At 48.6% G+C, this 16514-nt stretch overlaps 1 protein-coding gene across 3 annotated transcripts in view; it reads left to right on the top strand.

Annotated features, from left to right (window-relative positions):
• Positions 1-15928, top strand: part of Wdfy4 (WDFY family member 4) — a 254176-nt gene extending 238248 nt beyond the window's left edge. For all 3 annotated transcript variants that reach the window (XM_006976744.4, XM_076544367.1, XM_076544368.1), the window contains 9 exons: positions 162-374; positions 996-1146; positions 2425-2609; positions 3364-3522; positions 7338-7517; positions 8458-8640; positions 10800-10884; positions 14427-14538; positions 15484-15928. In XM_006976744.4, coding sequence (XP_006976806.1) covers positions 162-374; positions 996-1146; positions 2425-2609; positions 3364-3522; positions 7338-7517; positions 8458-8640; positions 10800-10884; positions 14427-14538; positions 15484-15550 — 1335 coding nt within the window. In that variant the 3' untranslated portion in view covers positions 15551-15928. The remainder of the gene's footprint in view (positions 1-161; positions 375-995; positions 1147-2424; positions 2610-3363; positions 3523-7337; positions 7518-8457; positions 8641-10799; positions 10885-14426; positions 14539-15483) is intronic.
• The last annotated feature ends 586 nt before the right edge of the window (positions 15929-16514 follow it).

The raw sequence follows: 16514 nt of genomic DNA, 5'->3' as shown, positions 1-16514 counted from the left end.
TGCAGTTGGCCTCTGACCTCTATCTGTACACACACACACACACACACACACACACACACACACACACACACACACCTATATTCACAGTGGCTTAAATTTAGAGAACAGAGTTTTTTAAAAGCATGAGTTAGGATTTCATGCTCTTTGGGTTTTTATTTCAGGCTCTGGAAAGCGACTTTGTCAGTAGCAACCTCCACCACTGGATAGACCTAATTTTTGGGTATAAGCAGCAGGGGCCAGCTGCTGTAGAGGCCGTGAACACTTTCCATCCCTATTTCTACGGTGACAGAATCGACCTCACCAGCATCAGTGATCCCTTGATCAAGAGCACCATCCTGGGGTTCATCAGCAACTTTGGACAGGTACCCAAGCAGGTAGGTACGGCAGGCCACGGCATTCATCTTGCTCTATCAAGAGTGTGGACAGCGCAAGCTTGGGAAAGAGGACAAGGATGGTCTATCCTGTTAGGAGTGAAGGCAGTGAGAGGTAGGAAGGGAGAATCCTCCCCAGCCTTAGAACCAGAACCCTACCCGCTTACCTCCTGAAGAGGAGGATGATATCTCTAACATGGGACAAATGCTGTGTTCCTCTGTTACATATGTGAGAGATACTATGACATTATGATTATTATGATTATGATTATTATTTTATTTTCTATTGTTTTTCCTAATGAGTTGAGATATCAAGTAGCTGAAAATGCTGTCCCAAGGACCTCCTCAGCAAGGGTAACTTTTGCCCAGGTGGCTTGGGAGAGAAGAGAACTGGCAACCAGGAGAGCTTGTCCCATGACTTGGAGAAAATAGCGGTCCCTCTCTGAGCCCCAGGCCCTTCATCTGTAACATCTGAGGACCCTGCTGACACTCCAGTTCTGCTGGAGGAAGGCCAGCCCTGACAGTGCCCAGAGTAGGGTACAGCTGTGATGCACGTGGTGACGGCTCCTTTATAAGGCATCTACCTCCTAACGACCTGTGTGGTGTGTTTGTATATACCTCCAGATCTTCACTAAACCCCATCCATCCAGGAACACGACAGGGAAACCTCCAGTGCCTGGAAAGGATACCTCCACCCCCTCCAGCCTTCCAGGCCACTCACAGTCCTTCCTCCACAACCTGCCAGCACTAAGACCTTCTCAAGTCACAGTCAAAGGTGATTGCCTGGGCTTGCATTGTCTCAGGGTTCTCTCTTAGGGACTCCATTCCTCCAGGACAGTGGTTCTCACCCTTCCTAATGCTCTGACCCTTTAATAGAGTTCCTCATGCTGTGGTGACCCCCCTACCATAAAATTATTTTCGTTGCTATTTCACAACTGTAATTTTGCTACTGTTATGAATCGCGATGTAAATATCTGATATGCAGGATATCTGATATACAACCTCTGTGAAAGGGTTGTTCAACCCGGCAAAGGGCCTGTAAACCACAGGTCGAGAACCACTGCTCTAGGAGTTCAAGGGCCTGGGCTTGGGAAGTAGTGGGTTTCGTAATGGCTGTATCAATGGGTATTGGAGGGTGGTCTCTGTTCTGGAGGTGTCTAGGACTTCTGTTAGACCTTAACTTCTAAGACCCATATGTCTGTCTGTCTGTCTGCCTGCCCCCCTCTCTTGCATACATGTACAAACACATTCCATATGTACCCTCACAAAGACAGACCACGGGCTCTGCACCTCTGTTGCTCCTAAAGCCCCAGATGCATAGAGTTCGTAGCTAAGGACATGTGTCCTGGGGCAGGTGCCTGTGAGTCCCAGCCTCGCAGCTTCTTAGCTGTGTGAACTGTAGAACTCTGGAAGAGGGTAGTTTTCTCCTAACAACTTGTACAGGGCAAGAGAGAGGTATCTGCCACCATGATGGAGGGCAGGTCACATGACTGAATACACATTGAACACAGTCTCCTCCCACAGTATGAATACCTATACTGGCTGGGAAATTTACTCTGAGAGGGCATCATTATTTCTGCTCCTCCAAGGAAACTTTGTGAGGAGAAAGAGGTAGACTTCCCTGGGATAACAGGCTTGGGATACCAGCTGGTCATCAGCAATCTGAACATTGATCTGGATTCCAAATGGAGCCAGGAATGGTTTCCAGAGTTTAGCTAGTGAAACTGTGGTAGGAACAAGGCCACATGCCAGCGTCCCTCCAAGGTAGTGCAGGAAAGGTAGGTGGACAGTCACCCAAACCTATGGATTTGGATCATCTGCCCCAACAGACTTTCTGGGCTTCTTCTGGTATCACTGTGTAAGAGTCACTAAAATGTGTGAGTCCCAGTAAGAGGAGCTCAGGAAGGGGTACCTAAGCCAACAGAGCCTGGGTGAGTGGCTCCTGGCCAGGCTGTGTGCATGGTGCGGCTCTCTATTCTGTAGTTTCTTCTCCCAGTGAAGGGGGGGGGGTGCTTTCCTCGTTGCATAGAGCACTATACTCACTGGGGAGCAGATATGTACCTTTTTTCTCTAGGGTCCGAGTCCCCAAAGGGGGCCATTGGCCACATTGTCCCAACCGAGAAGACCATCCTGGCAGTGGAGAAGAACAAAATGCTGCTGCCTCCTCTCTGGAACAGGACCTTCAGCTGGGGCTTTGATGACTTCAGTTGCTGTCTGGGGAACTATGGCTCTGACAAGGTGAGACCCCATGGTGGTGGTGGGGGGACAGGGACAGGGTTCTGGGGTCTTGACCTTCTCCTAGGTGGACGTCAGGCTGGCAGAGCACACTGTCATCTTCACAGCCAACTCTGACTGGTCATGAGGCTACACAAAGCCCATGCAGATGTGTATTCAGTCTGGGCGGGAGTTCCTGGGCTCCTCCCACCCCAGGTACCACTCAGATGAGAGCCGCTCAGGTTGAACATTTAGCATCTTGCAAGAGCAAACTCTCTCTCTCTCTCTGCTTAATGGCCCCATCCTACTGTTTGGCCTCCCTGTTGTCTCTGCCCTTTTCACAGACCCCTCCCTACCCAGATCCCCTCCTACCCAACCTGATTATATACAATGAATCCTCTACTTCCCGTGTTTCTAGCCCTTCTCATTCTAACCTCGCAATCATCAAAACTAGCCCCTCCCCCCCAAGTCCCCTTCCAGTCCTACCACTGTCTCAGACTGAGCTGTACCCCCACACCCCAACTCCGATGGTTTTCACAGCACCTGAATAGCTGTGCAGGTGACTGCAGGTCTCTCCCACCTGGCTGGGGTAGGAGCCCCTCCGTGGGGACAGGTCTAGGATGGCCTGGGTTTAGTCACCTGAGCTTGACTGTGGAACCTAGAACATGGCCCCCATTCCCCAGGCACCCTCCATTCACCTGTGCTCTCCTTATTTCTCTGGCCTGGTTTCTCAGTGTCTGCTGGTCCCATGTCAGCCCTCGTTCTCCGTCTCTCACAGATCCTGATGACGTTTGAGAACCTGGCTGCCTGGGGGCCCTGTCTGTGCGCTGTGTGCCCATCCCCTACAATGATCGTCACGTCTGGGGCCAGCGCAGTGGTGTGTGTGTGGGAGCTCAGCCTGGTCAAAGGCCGCCCGAGAGGCTTGCATCTCCGGCAGGTACGTGCCTCTCAGAGGTGTGGTGTCTCTGGCAGCCATGGTGCCAAAGCACAACCAAGCTCCCTGTTAGGTAAAAGTGTTGCCTCTCTCTAGAGCATGGGACCCGGGAGCAGAAGGCAGTCCACATTTGGGGATCGTTTCAATCCCTGGGGAGATCTGATGAGCAGACAGAGCAGGCACCTCCCTGGAGACTGAACTGCTTTAGTGCAGGGTCCTGGAGGCACACACAGCTGCTTCCATGTTGCTCAGGGCCAGGAAAGTGAGTCTCCTGGGCCAGGTGATGCTTTAGGGCATCTGCCCTGGCTGCCCACACAGCGTGTTCACAAGCATTACCTCACTTTACCTTCCAACAGCCCTGGGAAAGGAGATCCACTATCTTCCCTTCAGTCTTGGTTAAAAACAAACAAGTTACAAAGGAACCAAGTGGCTCCTCCCAGTGCATAGATCTGGAAAATGGAACCTTTTCAGATGGGAGGTGATGTGAGCAGAGGGAGAACCCACAGCAGGCTGGGAGCAGAGACCTCCAGCTACTCATCAAAGGGGGCCTGCCCTTGACCTGTATTCCTAGAGGCCATTATGAAATAGGTTCAAAACAATTCTGAAAGTGTTTATTTTTAAAGATGTGAAACATTAAAGACAAATTTAAATTCACTTTAAAAATAAGAAATTCTCTGCTTCCTCTATAGAAATTTTTCATTTTTGCATGCTACCAACCCCTATATGCATATTTATACCTTTCTCAGTCTTATATGGATATTTTTGTTCCATTTTCAGTCAGCTTATCAAATTGTTTTCATTTTTCTACAGCCTGTATAATTTGCATTTCAATTGTTCCAGATGATTCCATTTCCATAAAATTACATTTCAATTGTTATGTCAGTATACCACGGTTTAATAAACCATTTCTTCTAAAACTAGACAATTAGGTTATTTCCAACTTTTAACCATTTTCAACAGTGCCGCAGAAAACATGTTATATATATGCTGTTTGCTTCTGACTAATTGTTTCCTTACGATGTATTTTGAGGAGAATGACTGAGCAATGACACAAAGTTTTCCAGAATTATTCTATAAGCTCTCCAATGCCATCAACAGTTTCTTGAGACTAGCCACCTCGCCGCAACCACCATCGTGGAGAATTATTTTGAGAGGTTTTATTTTATTGTGTTGTATTTATATTTTGCTACTTAATTCTAAGATGATAAAACAAAGTTATTTTAACTGACATGCATTTTGCAAAAAAAAAGAAAAAAGAAAGAAAAAAGAAATAAAGAAGAAAAGGAAAAGAGCCTGTTCAATACACCTTTAGAACTGCTGGGCTCTGCCTCAATCTCATGGCCTTCCCAGACTGCAGGGCACTGGGTGCCTCCTAATGCTGCAGTTTCTGGGCTGATGGATGACAGCAAATTGTGTCTGTGTATGCAGTGCCATATCCTGCCATGCACACTGGCCCTCTGCACAGCACAGGGCAGCTTGGTTCCATAATGCAGCCTGTGTTGCCACTCAGGCTCACAGCTATCCTCTCTGAAGCCCCGAACCCTCCGTCGGGGTCCCTTTGTCTGTGTCTTTTGGAGGTGCTATGTCATCTGTGGTCAGAATTTAATCACCAGACTCAGGTCATTCTGGAAGACTGGAGAATTCCTATCAAAACTCTTCCTTTCTCTGTTTATTTCCATGCTCTTGAGACAACACACATCTTCTTCAGTGGGTCATGTCCAGAGATTTGCCACCACCATCTGGTTGGTGTCACATTAGGCTCCATTGAGGACACAATTTTTAATAGCTCTGGTCAGGCAAAATGACAGCTTTGAAACATGATGACCCCAGTGAGTGAGCAGTTTGTCTCTGCCAGGACTGGGGCTCTAGCCATTGTCCAGCCAGCCCAGTCCCTTTCAGGATGCCACCTCTGCACTCCTGGCTGGTTCTAAGGAATGCCAGGCATATCCAGACAGAGAACCACCTCAGGCTTTCTGGGTACCCTCTGGGATGCTTAGGGTGGAATCCTCACCATAGCCAGGAGCAATGGGCCCAGAAGGAACTTGGCCCCCTAAGTTGTCTGGAAAGAGCTGTCTTCACAGCCATCCATGAATCAAGACTGAAGGCCGAGAGCAAGTGGTTCAAACCTGAAGGCTAAGCGCAAGTCCCCCAAGACAACACAGGACACGCACTCATATCCAGAGGTCTGAAAAAGTCACATTTTATGTCAGCGAGATAATTCAGCTGTAAGGGTATTAGCTGCCAAGCCTGTCAGCCTGAGTTTGATCCATATCTTTAGTCAGACCCAGTGGCTTATGCTGATAATCCTAGCACTGTAATCCCAATTTAGACTGGAGATTTGAGTTCAAGATTGGCCTAGGCTATATTGCCAATAGCCCTTTCTCAATACAAATCAACAAAAGGTTGAGCATTTTTTTGAGATTGTTGTTTATTTTTTATTCTTCTCTCATATATTATACCCCAACTGCAGTTTCCCCTCTTTCCACTACTCCCAGTCCCTCCCCTGCACCTCTCTTCTCCCTAGATCCACTCCTAGGCAACCCAGTAGGAAGAAAAGGGTCTCAAGAGCAGATGAAGGAGTCAGAGACAACCCCACTCCCACTGTTATAGTCCCACAAAACATCAAGCTAACAATCACAGCATGTATGCAGAGGACCTAGTGCAGCCCCTGCAGGCTCTGTGAGTCCCCAAGAGCCCTGCTTAGTTGTTTCTGTGGCCTGTGTTCTTGTGTCATCCCGCAGTCTTCCCAGTCTGGTTCAAGAACTGCTTTGTTTCTGAGTCTCCCACAGTGCAGTACATCTCCAACTTGAGTATGCATGAGATTTCTTGGATGGGAGGGAATGCAGATTCCAGGGCTCCATCATGAGAGTTTCTGATTTAGAAGATCAGGGGTATATCCAATATCCACTAAGATCCCAGATTTGTTGAGGCTGCTGGTCTGGGCCTTTGCTGTTTGAAACCTTTGCATACTAACATGCTAGGGGCTGCTTCAGATTCAAGAAGAATACAGAGAGGGTCAAAGCATAAGGACACTCTGGGCTGGATTACTACAAAGGGACTATCGCTTCTCAGACCTCACGTCCTAGAAGTGGATGCCACCAAGAGGCCAACAAACGTGTGTGGTGCTGGTTGTTTCTTACTCTTTTGGGGGGCCTGCCACCCAGCTCCCAAATAAATCGCACACAGAGGCTTATTCTTAATTATGAAGGCCTGGTCTTAGCTTGGCTTAGTTTCTAGCCAGCTTCCCTTAAATTATTCCATCTACCTTTTGCCTCTGGACTTTTCCTGTTCTCTTACTTCTGTAAATCTTATTCTTACTCTGTGGCTTGCTGTGTAGCTGGGTGGCTGGCCCCTGGAGTCCTCCTCCTTCTCTGGCTCCTAGCTCTCCTCTTTTTTCTTCTTCCAGATTTCTCTCTCTCTCTCTCTCTCTCTCTCTACATATATATATATATATATATATATATATATATATATATATATATATATATATATATATCTGCCTGCCAGCCCCAATCATCCTTTCTCCTGCCTTGCCATTGGCTGTTCAGCTCTTTATTAGACCATCAGGTACTTTACACAGGCACAGTAACACAGCTTCAGAGTCAAACAAATACAACATAATCAAAAGTAACACACCTTAATGTTCCACTACACACATGCACTCCCCCCAGCCCCCATACATAGACACACTTGTCTGTAAAATCATTGACTCACTCTGAATCTGTTTCCTCATCTGGGGCCCAGAAGCAAAGGCAGCTTCTAACAGCTAACAGCTATTTGAGTCTCTCTCCTCACCTCTTCATGCCTCCTGTTCCTAGGCCTTGTATGGACACACCCAGGCTGTCACATGCCTGGCAGCCTCAGTCACCTTCAGCCTCCTGGTGAGTGGCTCCCAGGATCGCACTTGTACCCTCTGGGACCTGGACCACCTTTCTCGAGTGGCCTGCCTGCCTGTCCACCGGGAAGGGATCTCAGCCATTGCCATCAGTGATGTTTCGGTGAGACCTTCTTCACTTCTCCGTGTCTGGGTTCACTCACCATGTCCTTGAGCCTGCACTGTAGTATGTTGGACAGTGCCACAAGAGAAAACCCAGGGACAGACATACGCTGATCACCCCCAAATGTGGATTAGGCCACGTGGGTGCCAACCATCCCTTGCCAATGGAAAACAGGGCACTAGGAGGGGTTTGCTCTGGTGTAGGTACAGCAAGGTTGAACAGGAAGATCTTCCCATGCCAGAGCAAGGCTCAAGATATAAACGAATCTTTTAGGAGACATGAGGGCAACCTCTCCCTGAAGGTTACTTCTGAAAGGGCGTTGCAAAGTTTTATGAACTACTTGCTCCTCGTTGGCACCTCTGTATGCTCTCCCCCACTAGATGAAATCCAAAATTTCTTCATGGAGGCAGTGCTAGACAGCCCATCAAAGGCCCCTCATCCAGAGAAACAGGGTCAGTCTTCAGGCTATGTCTTCTATAGCAGTCAAGATGGGGTTAGGGACCAGGACCTTGGAGGAGCCCACCGGAGCCTGGGTCAGTGTCCTAAAGCACAGATTTATTTTGGTCCCATTTCAGAAATTTCAGTCTGTGCTCAACTGGCTCCATTGCTTGGGGCCTGAGTCGAGAAGGGGCACTTAAAATGGGCATAGTGGAGCAGAGTTGCTCAGGGCTCGGCATCCAGGAAATGGAGTGCCCAGAAAGGGCACAGAGAAGATGTACCCTTAAAAGGTATGCCCCCAGTGGCCCAATTCTTCCAACCTGGAAAAAACCTAGTTTCCACCACATCTCAACAAGACCATCAAACTATGATTGTGTAAGTGGGTTCATGAGAGAAGATGCTGAGTTGAGGTACCACAGTGCACAAACTGGGTGACTGAGCATGTGCTGTGGACGCTGCCGGCGAAACTTGCCTAGAATAAAGCCAGCTCTCATTGCTGTAGGGAACCATTGTCTCCTGTGCCGGAGCTCATTTGTCCCTGTGGGATGTCAATGGACAGCCCCTGGCCAGTATTACCACAGCCTGGGGCCCAGAAGGAACCATAACATGCTGCTGCATAGTAGAGGGGCCGGCGTGGGATGCGAACCACGTCATCATCACAGGGAGTCAGGATGGCATGGTTCGGGTAAGTGTGTTTGGGGCAGAATGAGTACACAGGATGATAATTGTGTTTATCTCATTTTTTTTTCACTGCCTCCATGGGTCAAGTACTGCATACGGGATTTGAAAAATATTTCATACTAGATTATCTACAGCAAATCAAGGGAAAGGTGGTGTTTTTTCATGGCCAAGAAAGAGTGAGAGACAAGGAGAGAGAATATGATATTGCACATACATATACACATATATGAAGGTATGTATGGTGAATGGCCAAGTAGTTCATAGCACAATACTGAAAAAAAGTATAAATTGAATCAACCTAAACTGCTAACTCATTCATCCACCCACAATCTTTCTACCCATATAACTGGTTGTTAATCTCTACCCTTTGACTCACTCATCCATTATTTATCCAAGCTTTTGTCCATCTTTCTATTCATCCATTAATCCATCCCATCTAGCTATCTAACCATCCATATATCTGTCTACCCACTTACTCAACTCTGAATGCCATGCTGTCAAGGAGTTCCCATAAGCCACTGCAGGCCCTTTTCATTGGGACACTCGGGTTTTAGAAGAGAAGAAAATGTAAAATGCTATGCATGCGTCAGGGTTAAGGTAATCAAGAGTGCCGTGAGTTTTAGAAAGGAGTTTCAGGAAGCCAAGAAGAGACAAAACATTGAAGTCAGGGGATGAGATTGGAAGAATAAGGCTCAGATTGGTTTGTATGAGACTGGCAGGGAGGATGAAAGAGTGGGTGAAGAATGCAAATAATTGGGAGGCTTCACCCACAACACTGACCTGTGAGAACATGGTGCTTCTGGAGGAGAGATGGAGTGATGCAGGAGGGCTCAAGTGAAGAGTGTCGTTCCCTCTGGCAGACATACCTCAGGAGAGGTGGAACATTTGGTGTATGTGGAGGCCAGCATGAATGGCAAGAGATGAGCCTGAGGAGAGATGCCCCCAGGAAGATCGCCTACAGTGTTCTCAGTGAGGGGTATGTGACCTGTGTCCTTAGCTAGCCAGGGCGTGAAAGGTCACAAAGACACAGGGTTAGTGGGTATGATCTGAACCCAGATGAGGAAGAGGAACGGGGGTGACTGAGCCAAGAGTCCACCTTCTCCGCGTCTGCTGCAGGCATGTGTGGGAGTGACTGTGCACTCAGCCTTCATTCACTCAGCCACTGGGCTCCAGGGGCCTCCCAGCCCCGCTGTGTGAGGTGCAGGGAGTGCACAGACACATTTGAACAGTTGCTGGCTCTGCCTTCAAAGGATGGAAAGTCCAGACCGGGCAGGGGAGAAGCCACCTGTGGTCATCCTGAGGGCTCTCACGCTCTAGGTTTAGGATCAAACCCAGAGGACAGGTGGGCCCAGAGGTGATGGCATAAGAATAGAAAGGCATTGACTCAGTGATGATGTGACAAGTAGGCGGTGGGGTGTAAGGTTAGCTAAGTCAGGGGAGGAGTTGGGGGTGTGGATTGATGCCTTAAATATGTGTCCGAGCATGAAGACCTGAATTCAGATCTCCAGCGCCCTTGCAAAAGCTAGGTTTAAAATAAAAAGTGGTTTGTGTGTGAAATCCAGGCATTAGGTGGTGATGACAGGGGCTTGTTAATTCACCAGTCTAGCTGAAATGGTAAATCCTTTAGTGAGAAATCCTCTTTCAAAACATAGGAAGGAGAATGAAAATTAGACACCCGAAATTGGCGTCTGACCTCCACATGCTTATACAAGGATTACATGGATGTGTGCCGATGCATGTGCCTTCACACATGCATGCTCTCTCTCTCTGTCTCAGTCTCTGTCTCTGTCTCTCTGTCTCTCTGTCTCTGTCTCTGTCTCTGTCTCTGTCTCTCTCTCTCTCTCTCTCTCTCTCTCACACACACACACACACACACACACACACACACACACAACTGATAAAGGGTTGTAGAAAGGGGGAGGAGACGATCCACTTCAGAGAGTTGGGGAAGCAAGTGAAACCACCTGAACTGCAGCTGTTAGAGGCTGAACCACCACAGGGGGAGCTGAAGCCTAAATAACCATTTTCCTGATACTAAGACCAGAAGTGAACGCTCAGACATATCCCCATCCTAAGTGTGAGGGGATAGGGAATGGCCACCCTGACCCTAAAGCCAGGATAGATAATTCTACGAGGCCATGACGTTTTCTGTTTTCTGGACAGATTTGGAAGACAGAAGACGTGAAGATGTCTGTTCCCAAGAAGGCAGTGACAGAGGAGCCCTCCACTGAGCCTCTCGGCCCCAGAGGTACCTGCTTGAAGAGCGTAACTCACATTGCCCCCCTGTACTCCTCTCTCCCTGCCTTGACGCCAGGCCTGCAGCCTCACCCAGAGCTTAGGGAAGCCAGAGAAGCTCTGGGAAGTGCTGCCAGGATGGGGACTATATTTGTTGCTTTCCATTCTGTGATCCCATATCTGACAGATACAGCTCCGGGGTGCAAAGGTTGACTTTGGCTGATGACATTTCAGTCCATCACTGGGGAGAAAGCGTGGTGTCAGGAGTGACTTTGTCTGTGACATGGAGGGTGTTCCCATGCAGCAGAGCGGGGACAGATCACTAGACCAGGACCAGCACTGGGTATGACACTGACAGGTGCATCCCTCGTGACATGTTCCTGCCGAACACTTCCCACCCTTTACAGGCTCTATAGCCTTTGAAACAGTGCTGTAGGCTGGAGTCACAGCATTCTAAACACGAACCCGAGGGACATTTCAGACCCAGACAATGGCAGGGGGCATCCGAGAATATTTTGTGTCCTGCAAGTATCTGGTGGACCATGAAGCTGTATGAGAAGCCCTGGTGAGCCCTCCACTGGACTCTGGTACTCACTGGACCAGTGGACAATGATGTATATGGTAGATATCAGGGGCCCCGGGGCTTCAGGGGTACATATGTCCCCATGTTCTTCTTTGATGCTCTCTGATGGTCCTGGAAAGCCAGAGTTCACAGCCCAGGACCTGGATGTAGCTGATTAGCAGCCTGTAAACAGAAGAGAGGAGCCCCTCTCCCAGTGAGGAGGAGGAAGATCTATTGCACCTCCGATGCCCCATTAGCCTTCATTATGTCCCCTTCCAATTCAGCCAGGGGCTTACTACAAATGTACTGCCCCATCCTGGGACTCAGCCCAAGCCACTGAAAAAGCTCAGAGTTGCTGGGCTGGCAATGTCACATACATTCCCGGGTGATATGCACAAACACAAGAGGACCACTGTCTGGGGGCAAAGCCTTCTCATTGTGGCAGGGAAGAGTGAAAGGCAAAACCCTTCTGCCGTCTCCACCACCAAGGCTATCAACAGGGCTAAGCTGTCAGAGAGCATGCCACACTCTAACAAAAACGCTTCTCATGCACCACCACCCCCACCCACCCCACCCCTCCACCCCCGCCGCCGCTGCTGCCTTCTCACTGCAGTCCTGCAGGAGATTTTTAGCAAGGTGCCCATCTTAGAGATAGAGAAACCAAGACACAGAGAGGCTCAGTGACTTGCCTGAGGTTATCCCGGAAGCTTGCCAGCGTTCTCACTTCTGCCACTACAGCAGCCAGTCATGCTGACCTCAAATGCAATCACACCATCCATCACCATCCTTGGAGAGTTCCCCAGTCCGCCAAGTACTCCTGTTAGCTCCCAGACCAGTGACCGTCCACAAGACAGGACTTTCTTCAACCCCACAGGGCTACCTTGGCCATATAGTGGCCATTTTAAATTAGTTTACCTCTATTGCAGGTTTCATACCTTCCTGATTCATCCAGACTCCCATTTGTGAGTTCTTCTGCAAGCACACACAGGCATTTGCTGGGGACCCTCTAGACCCTACATTCTATCTACACTGAAAATCCCTTTCTTCAGCATTTCTGGGGATTTGTCAATAATCTCAATTGAGTCAGAGCACAAACATCACAAAACCAAGAGCCGTGTCCAGTTCAGTGTCCTAGTTCCTCCAGGTGATTGGAGACCATGAGGAGTCAGTCCATCTCAGCGTGAGAGAGACACGCATGGCTGTGTGCTCTTCGGAGCTCTGTGCTTCCCTGGAGAGCAGCAACCACACTCTCTCCCCTGCTTCTGCCCCACGGGAGGATCCAGCTCAGGGATCCTTTTCCCTTGGCTATTTATGAAGCATGTCTCATGCACACGTGTATGACATTGAAAGTCATATGGGTCTCAGGATCAGCTGCCCCTTCACAATCAAAGGTGTGAGTTCAGCTCCTGACCCACAGATCCTCAGTATAGGGCAGAGGATCCTCAGTTTCTGTTCAGCACCAATAGTAGTGGCCACATAGTCGGAGGAACAGGAAGAGGACCGAGCTGTAGACCCAACTCCATCCCCACAGCTAGCGTGGCCCTGTTTCTTTTCTGCTAGCGGAGAATATTTCCCATGATTCCAATCGTGTAGGGTGCTGGGGACAGAGACATAATAGACGCAAATATACTCCACAGAGTTTATTCCTCACACTTCTGAAAAACTCTCCTCTTGGAATATAGATGATGGCATTAGGGAAATTACCAGATGGTTTCCTGCTGTCAGGGGGTTCCAGAATCCACATTATTCCCCTGTTATCTGTCCTGACCTGAGGTCACAGCTGCCCTGCAGAACTCACAGTCAGGATCAGGGTTACAAGGAGGATGAAATGACAGGGTGGTACACACATAGTTAAAATAAATCGCACTGAGCCTCTGTTACAGTCAACGAATTTGAGAACAAATCTGTGAGCACAGACCACTGGAGGTCTCCAAGAAGGAAGCATGATGCCTCATCATACTGCTCAAAGCTGTTTTCTTGGAAAGAGATCAGAATTAAGTAGGACACATGAATATTTGCATATGTGTCCTATTGGTGTGTATGTTATAACACCCCCTCAAATGTCTTAAAGGGCAAGAAAGGAAATCTGCAAACATTGAGGATATGCATTTTAGGCAGTTGTAATCTAATTTCTGCCTGGAACTCATTTATTCATCATTTGTGGTAAGAGCTGGACCACCGGAGCATGATTTGCTTCAGAAAGCAGCTCCTATATTTGGACGCAGGGAAAGCGTGATGTTTGGACTTGTGCTCAGATTTCCAAGTGTCTGTCTCTGTCTACGAGCAGTGCTCTCCACTCATAGCCTCATGTATTCCCTGGTGCATTGAACCCTCTGCACCTGTAAGTGGCCACTTCAACACTGCTAGGGGCGTGGGGGTGTGCAGCAGCATTCGGGTCCTGAGACAGGGACGTGCCCACCTGCTGTTCCTCCATCTCACCCTTCACATTGAAGGAATGACTGTCTGTCTCCAAATGTAGTCATTAGAATGAGTGAAGTAACAATCATTGAGTTATATTTTTTTGAGAAAATTCTCTCAGCATTTAATTATTGGTTGGGCGTGAGAGGATTTAGCTAAGTTGATAATGCAGACTTTATGTAATTTATTTTTACTAAGCAATTACAGGCTGCATTACACCCTGGCAGCAAGGTATTGTGGGGCATCTTATTAAGCATAAAGCCAGTAAACACTGATGAACAATTTTGCTGAACTAGGCATGCAATTTAGAAAGCAATAATACACAAATCCAATTTGGTACACAATGGATACGCGGCACGTCAGCACATGTAACTATCACAGCCTGCAAATTAAATTGGGACGGCCCTTTTTGCAACAGCACAGGCCAAGATTAAATATATTTTCCCCCTCAATTTAACAAGTTGCTGACCACAAATATAAATGTTTGTATCTGTGTGGTCCTATGTATGGGTGCACACGGGCTTGTGCATGAAGCCACTGGATGCGCTAACTTTTCTTTCTTATGCTTTCCACAGGGCACAAGTGGGCCAAGAACCTTGCCCTGAGCAGAGAGCTGGATGTCAGTGTTGCTTTGAGCGGCAAGCCTAGCAAAGCAAACCCTGCTGTGACGGCTCTGGCCATAACTAGGTAAGAGTAGCCTGCTTTCTCCAAGACTCCAGCAGAGGGCGCTACAGCCAACTTTGCTAAATTCCAACATTTCCAGCTGGGTTTAGGGATCAGACCCAGGAAGGTCACATCACTACAGTGACCCAAGCGAACCCATCTTGTTGTAATCGCCATGCACTCTTGATCTCTATCTCATGAATATGCATAGATTCGTGAAGAAATGCAAATGGCAGGGAAGGATATTTTGTAGTTTTGTCTCCAAAGGGTCCTTTTGTCCTAAATCCCACTAGTGACAGTAACTTGCTAATGATGGTCTTCGCACATGAACGGGAAATGCCTTTTGAAGTCCCTTAGCCAATGAAGAGTAGTCTCAAAGATGACACTGGGTTCTCATTATTTTAGTTGTCATGGTGACCCAGTTAACCCTTCTAGGGAGCTGTAGTCTCAAGAGCAGCTGGCTTTCCACCATTCTTTCCTCTCTCACTGGCCTATAGTAGCCCCCTGAAGTCCCTGGTGTGGGGAGTGCAGTGTTCTGATGCCAGGCTGGCCTGTGTGAGAGGGCCTGGGTGTGGGGCTGGAAAAGAGTAGACCTGAGCTTTCTTCACTGGACCCCATGCCAATCCTCTGCCAGGACGATGGCTGCTTCCCTCCTGGGCAAGATGCTCTCCCAGAGCTAAGGCTGGAGAGATGGAGGGGGACCTCAGCCAGCTCCTTAGAACCTCAGCTTTCCCACCCCACCCCATGCTTCAGGATCTGCGACAGTCCCCTCTCAAAGCTCCCACCCCCATCCTCAGGTCCATACAGAGTTCATTCCTCCCACTCCATCCCTCAGAGTCAGAGGGGACAGGACGGGGGCAGTTTCACCGTGTCCTGGATACAGTCCCACATGCTATGCTTTCCTGAGTGGGGTGTGTGGGTCTCATGAGATGACCTCCAGTGCTCTTACCTTTTCTTTTTCTTCTCAAGAAACCAGACCAAGCTCTTGGTTGGCGACGAGAAGGGGAGAATCTTCTGCTGGTCAGCAGATGGGTAGGAGGAAACAAGTGCGGAGGCCCCGCCATTCAGCTGGGTGTCCCGGGGTCTGCAGCAACAGGCTGCAGGCGTCGAGGTGATGTGCAGCCGGAGCCCTATACCCAGAGCAAGCTTCTGAGGGCTCTCCTCCCCACAGTTCTCAAGGAATCCCGATGTTTGCACTGTGTACCCGGAACATCTCTGTGGTCCACACGACTTCATATAAAGGATTCTGGTCGACATTTATGCTGGAAACTGACCTGCTAGTGATAAGTTGCATAGAAAATTTACATGTGGCTCATCTTCCCAATGGTTATCGTACTGGAAACAAAATGGAAGGGGTATCGGTTCATGGAACCCACCCTGTTGTCTTTATTTTATTAAAACACCATTTTCTAAATGGAAGGCTGCTTAAGTGTCTCTCGCCCAGTTTTGTCTGAATTCTTACAAGTCAGAGGGCCACAGGGAATGGGTGGCGTTGCTGAGCAGAGTGGTACTCACCCAAGGGCCACACACACACACACACACACACACACACACACACACACACACACACACACGACTGCCTCACGTGACTGGTACTGACATCAGGTAGGGCAATTCACCAGGCCTGGGCATCCCTACCCCAACATTACAGTAAAAGCGTGTAGTGGTTCCCAGCCAGGTCCTGGCTTGGCCAGCTTGACCCTCTGTCCATTCCTACCTAGAGATCAAATGTTCCCATCCCTCACACTGATTTTGAGCTGTTGCTCATCTTGGAGAAGTATTTAATGGACTAAAACTCAGGTGACTGGGCCGGGCGATGGTGGTACATGTCTTTAATCCCAGCACTCGGGAGGCAGATGCAGGTGGATCTCTGTGAGTTCAAGGCCAGCCTGATCTACAGAGCGAGTTCCAAGACAACCAAGGTTACACAAAGAAACCGTCTCAAAAAAAAAAAAAAAAACAAACAAGCAAGCAAGTAAACAAACAATAACAAAACTCAA

Source organism: Peromyscus maniculatus, chromosome 9 (genome assembly GCF_049852395.1).
Source record: "Peromyscus maniculatus bairdii isolate BWxNUB_F1_BW_parent chromosome 9, HU_Pman_BW_mat_3.1, whole genome shotgun sequence".
NCBI classification, from domain to species: Eukaryota; Metazoa; Chordata; class Mammalia; order Rodentia; family Cricetidae; genus Peromyscus; species Peromyscus maniculatus.
The sequence above is the reverse complement of the archived record's forward strand: the minus strand, read 5'-3'. Positions and strand labels throughout refer to the sequence as shown.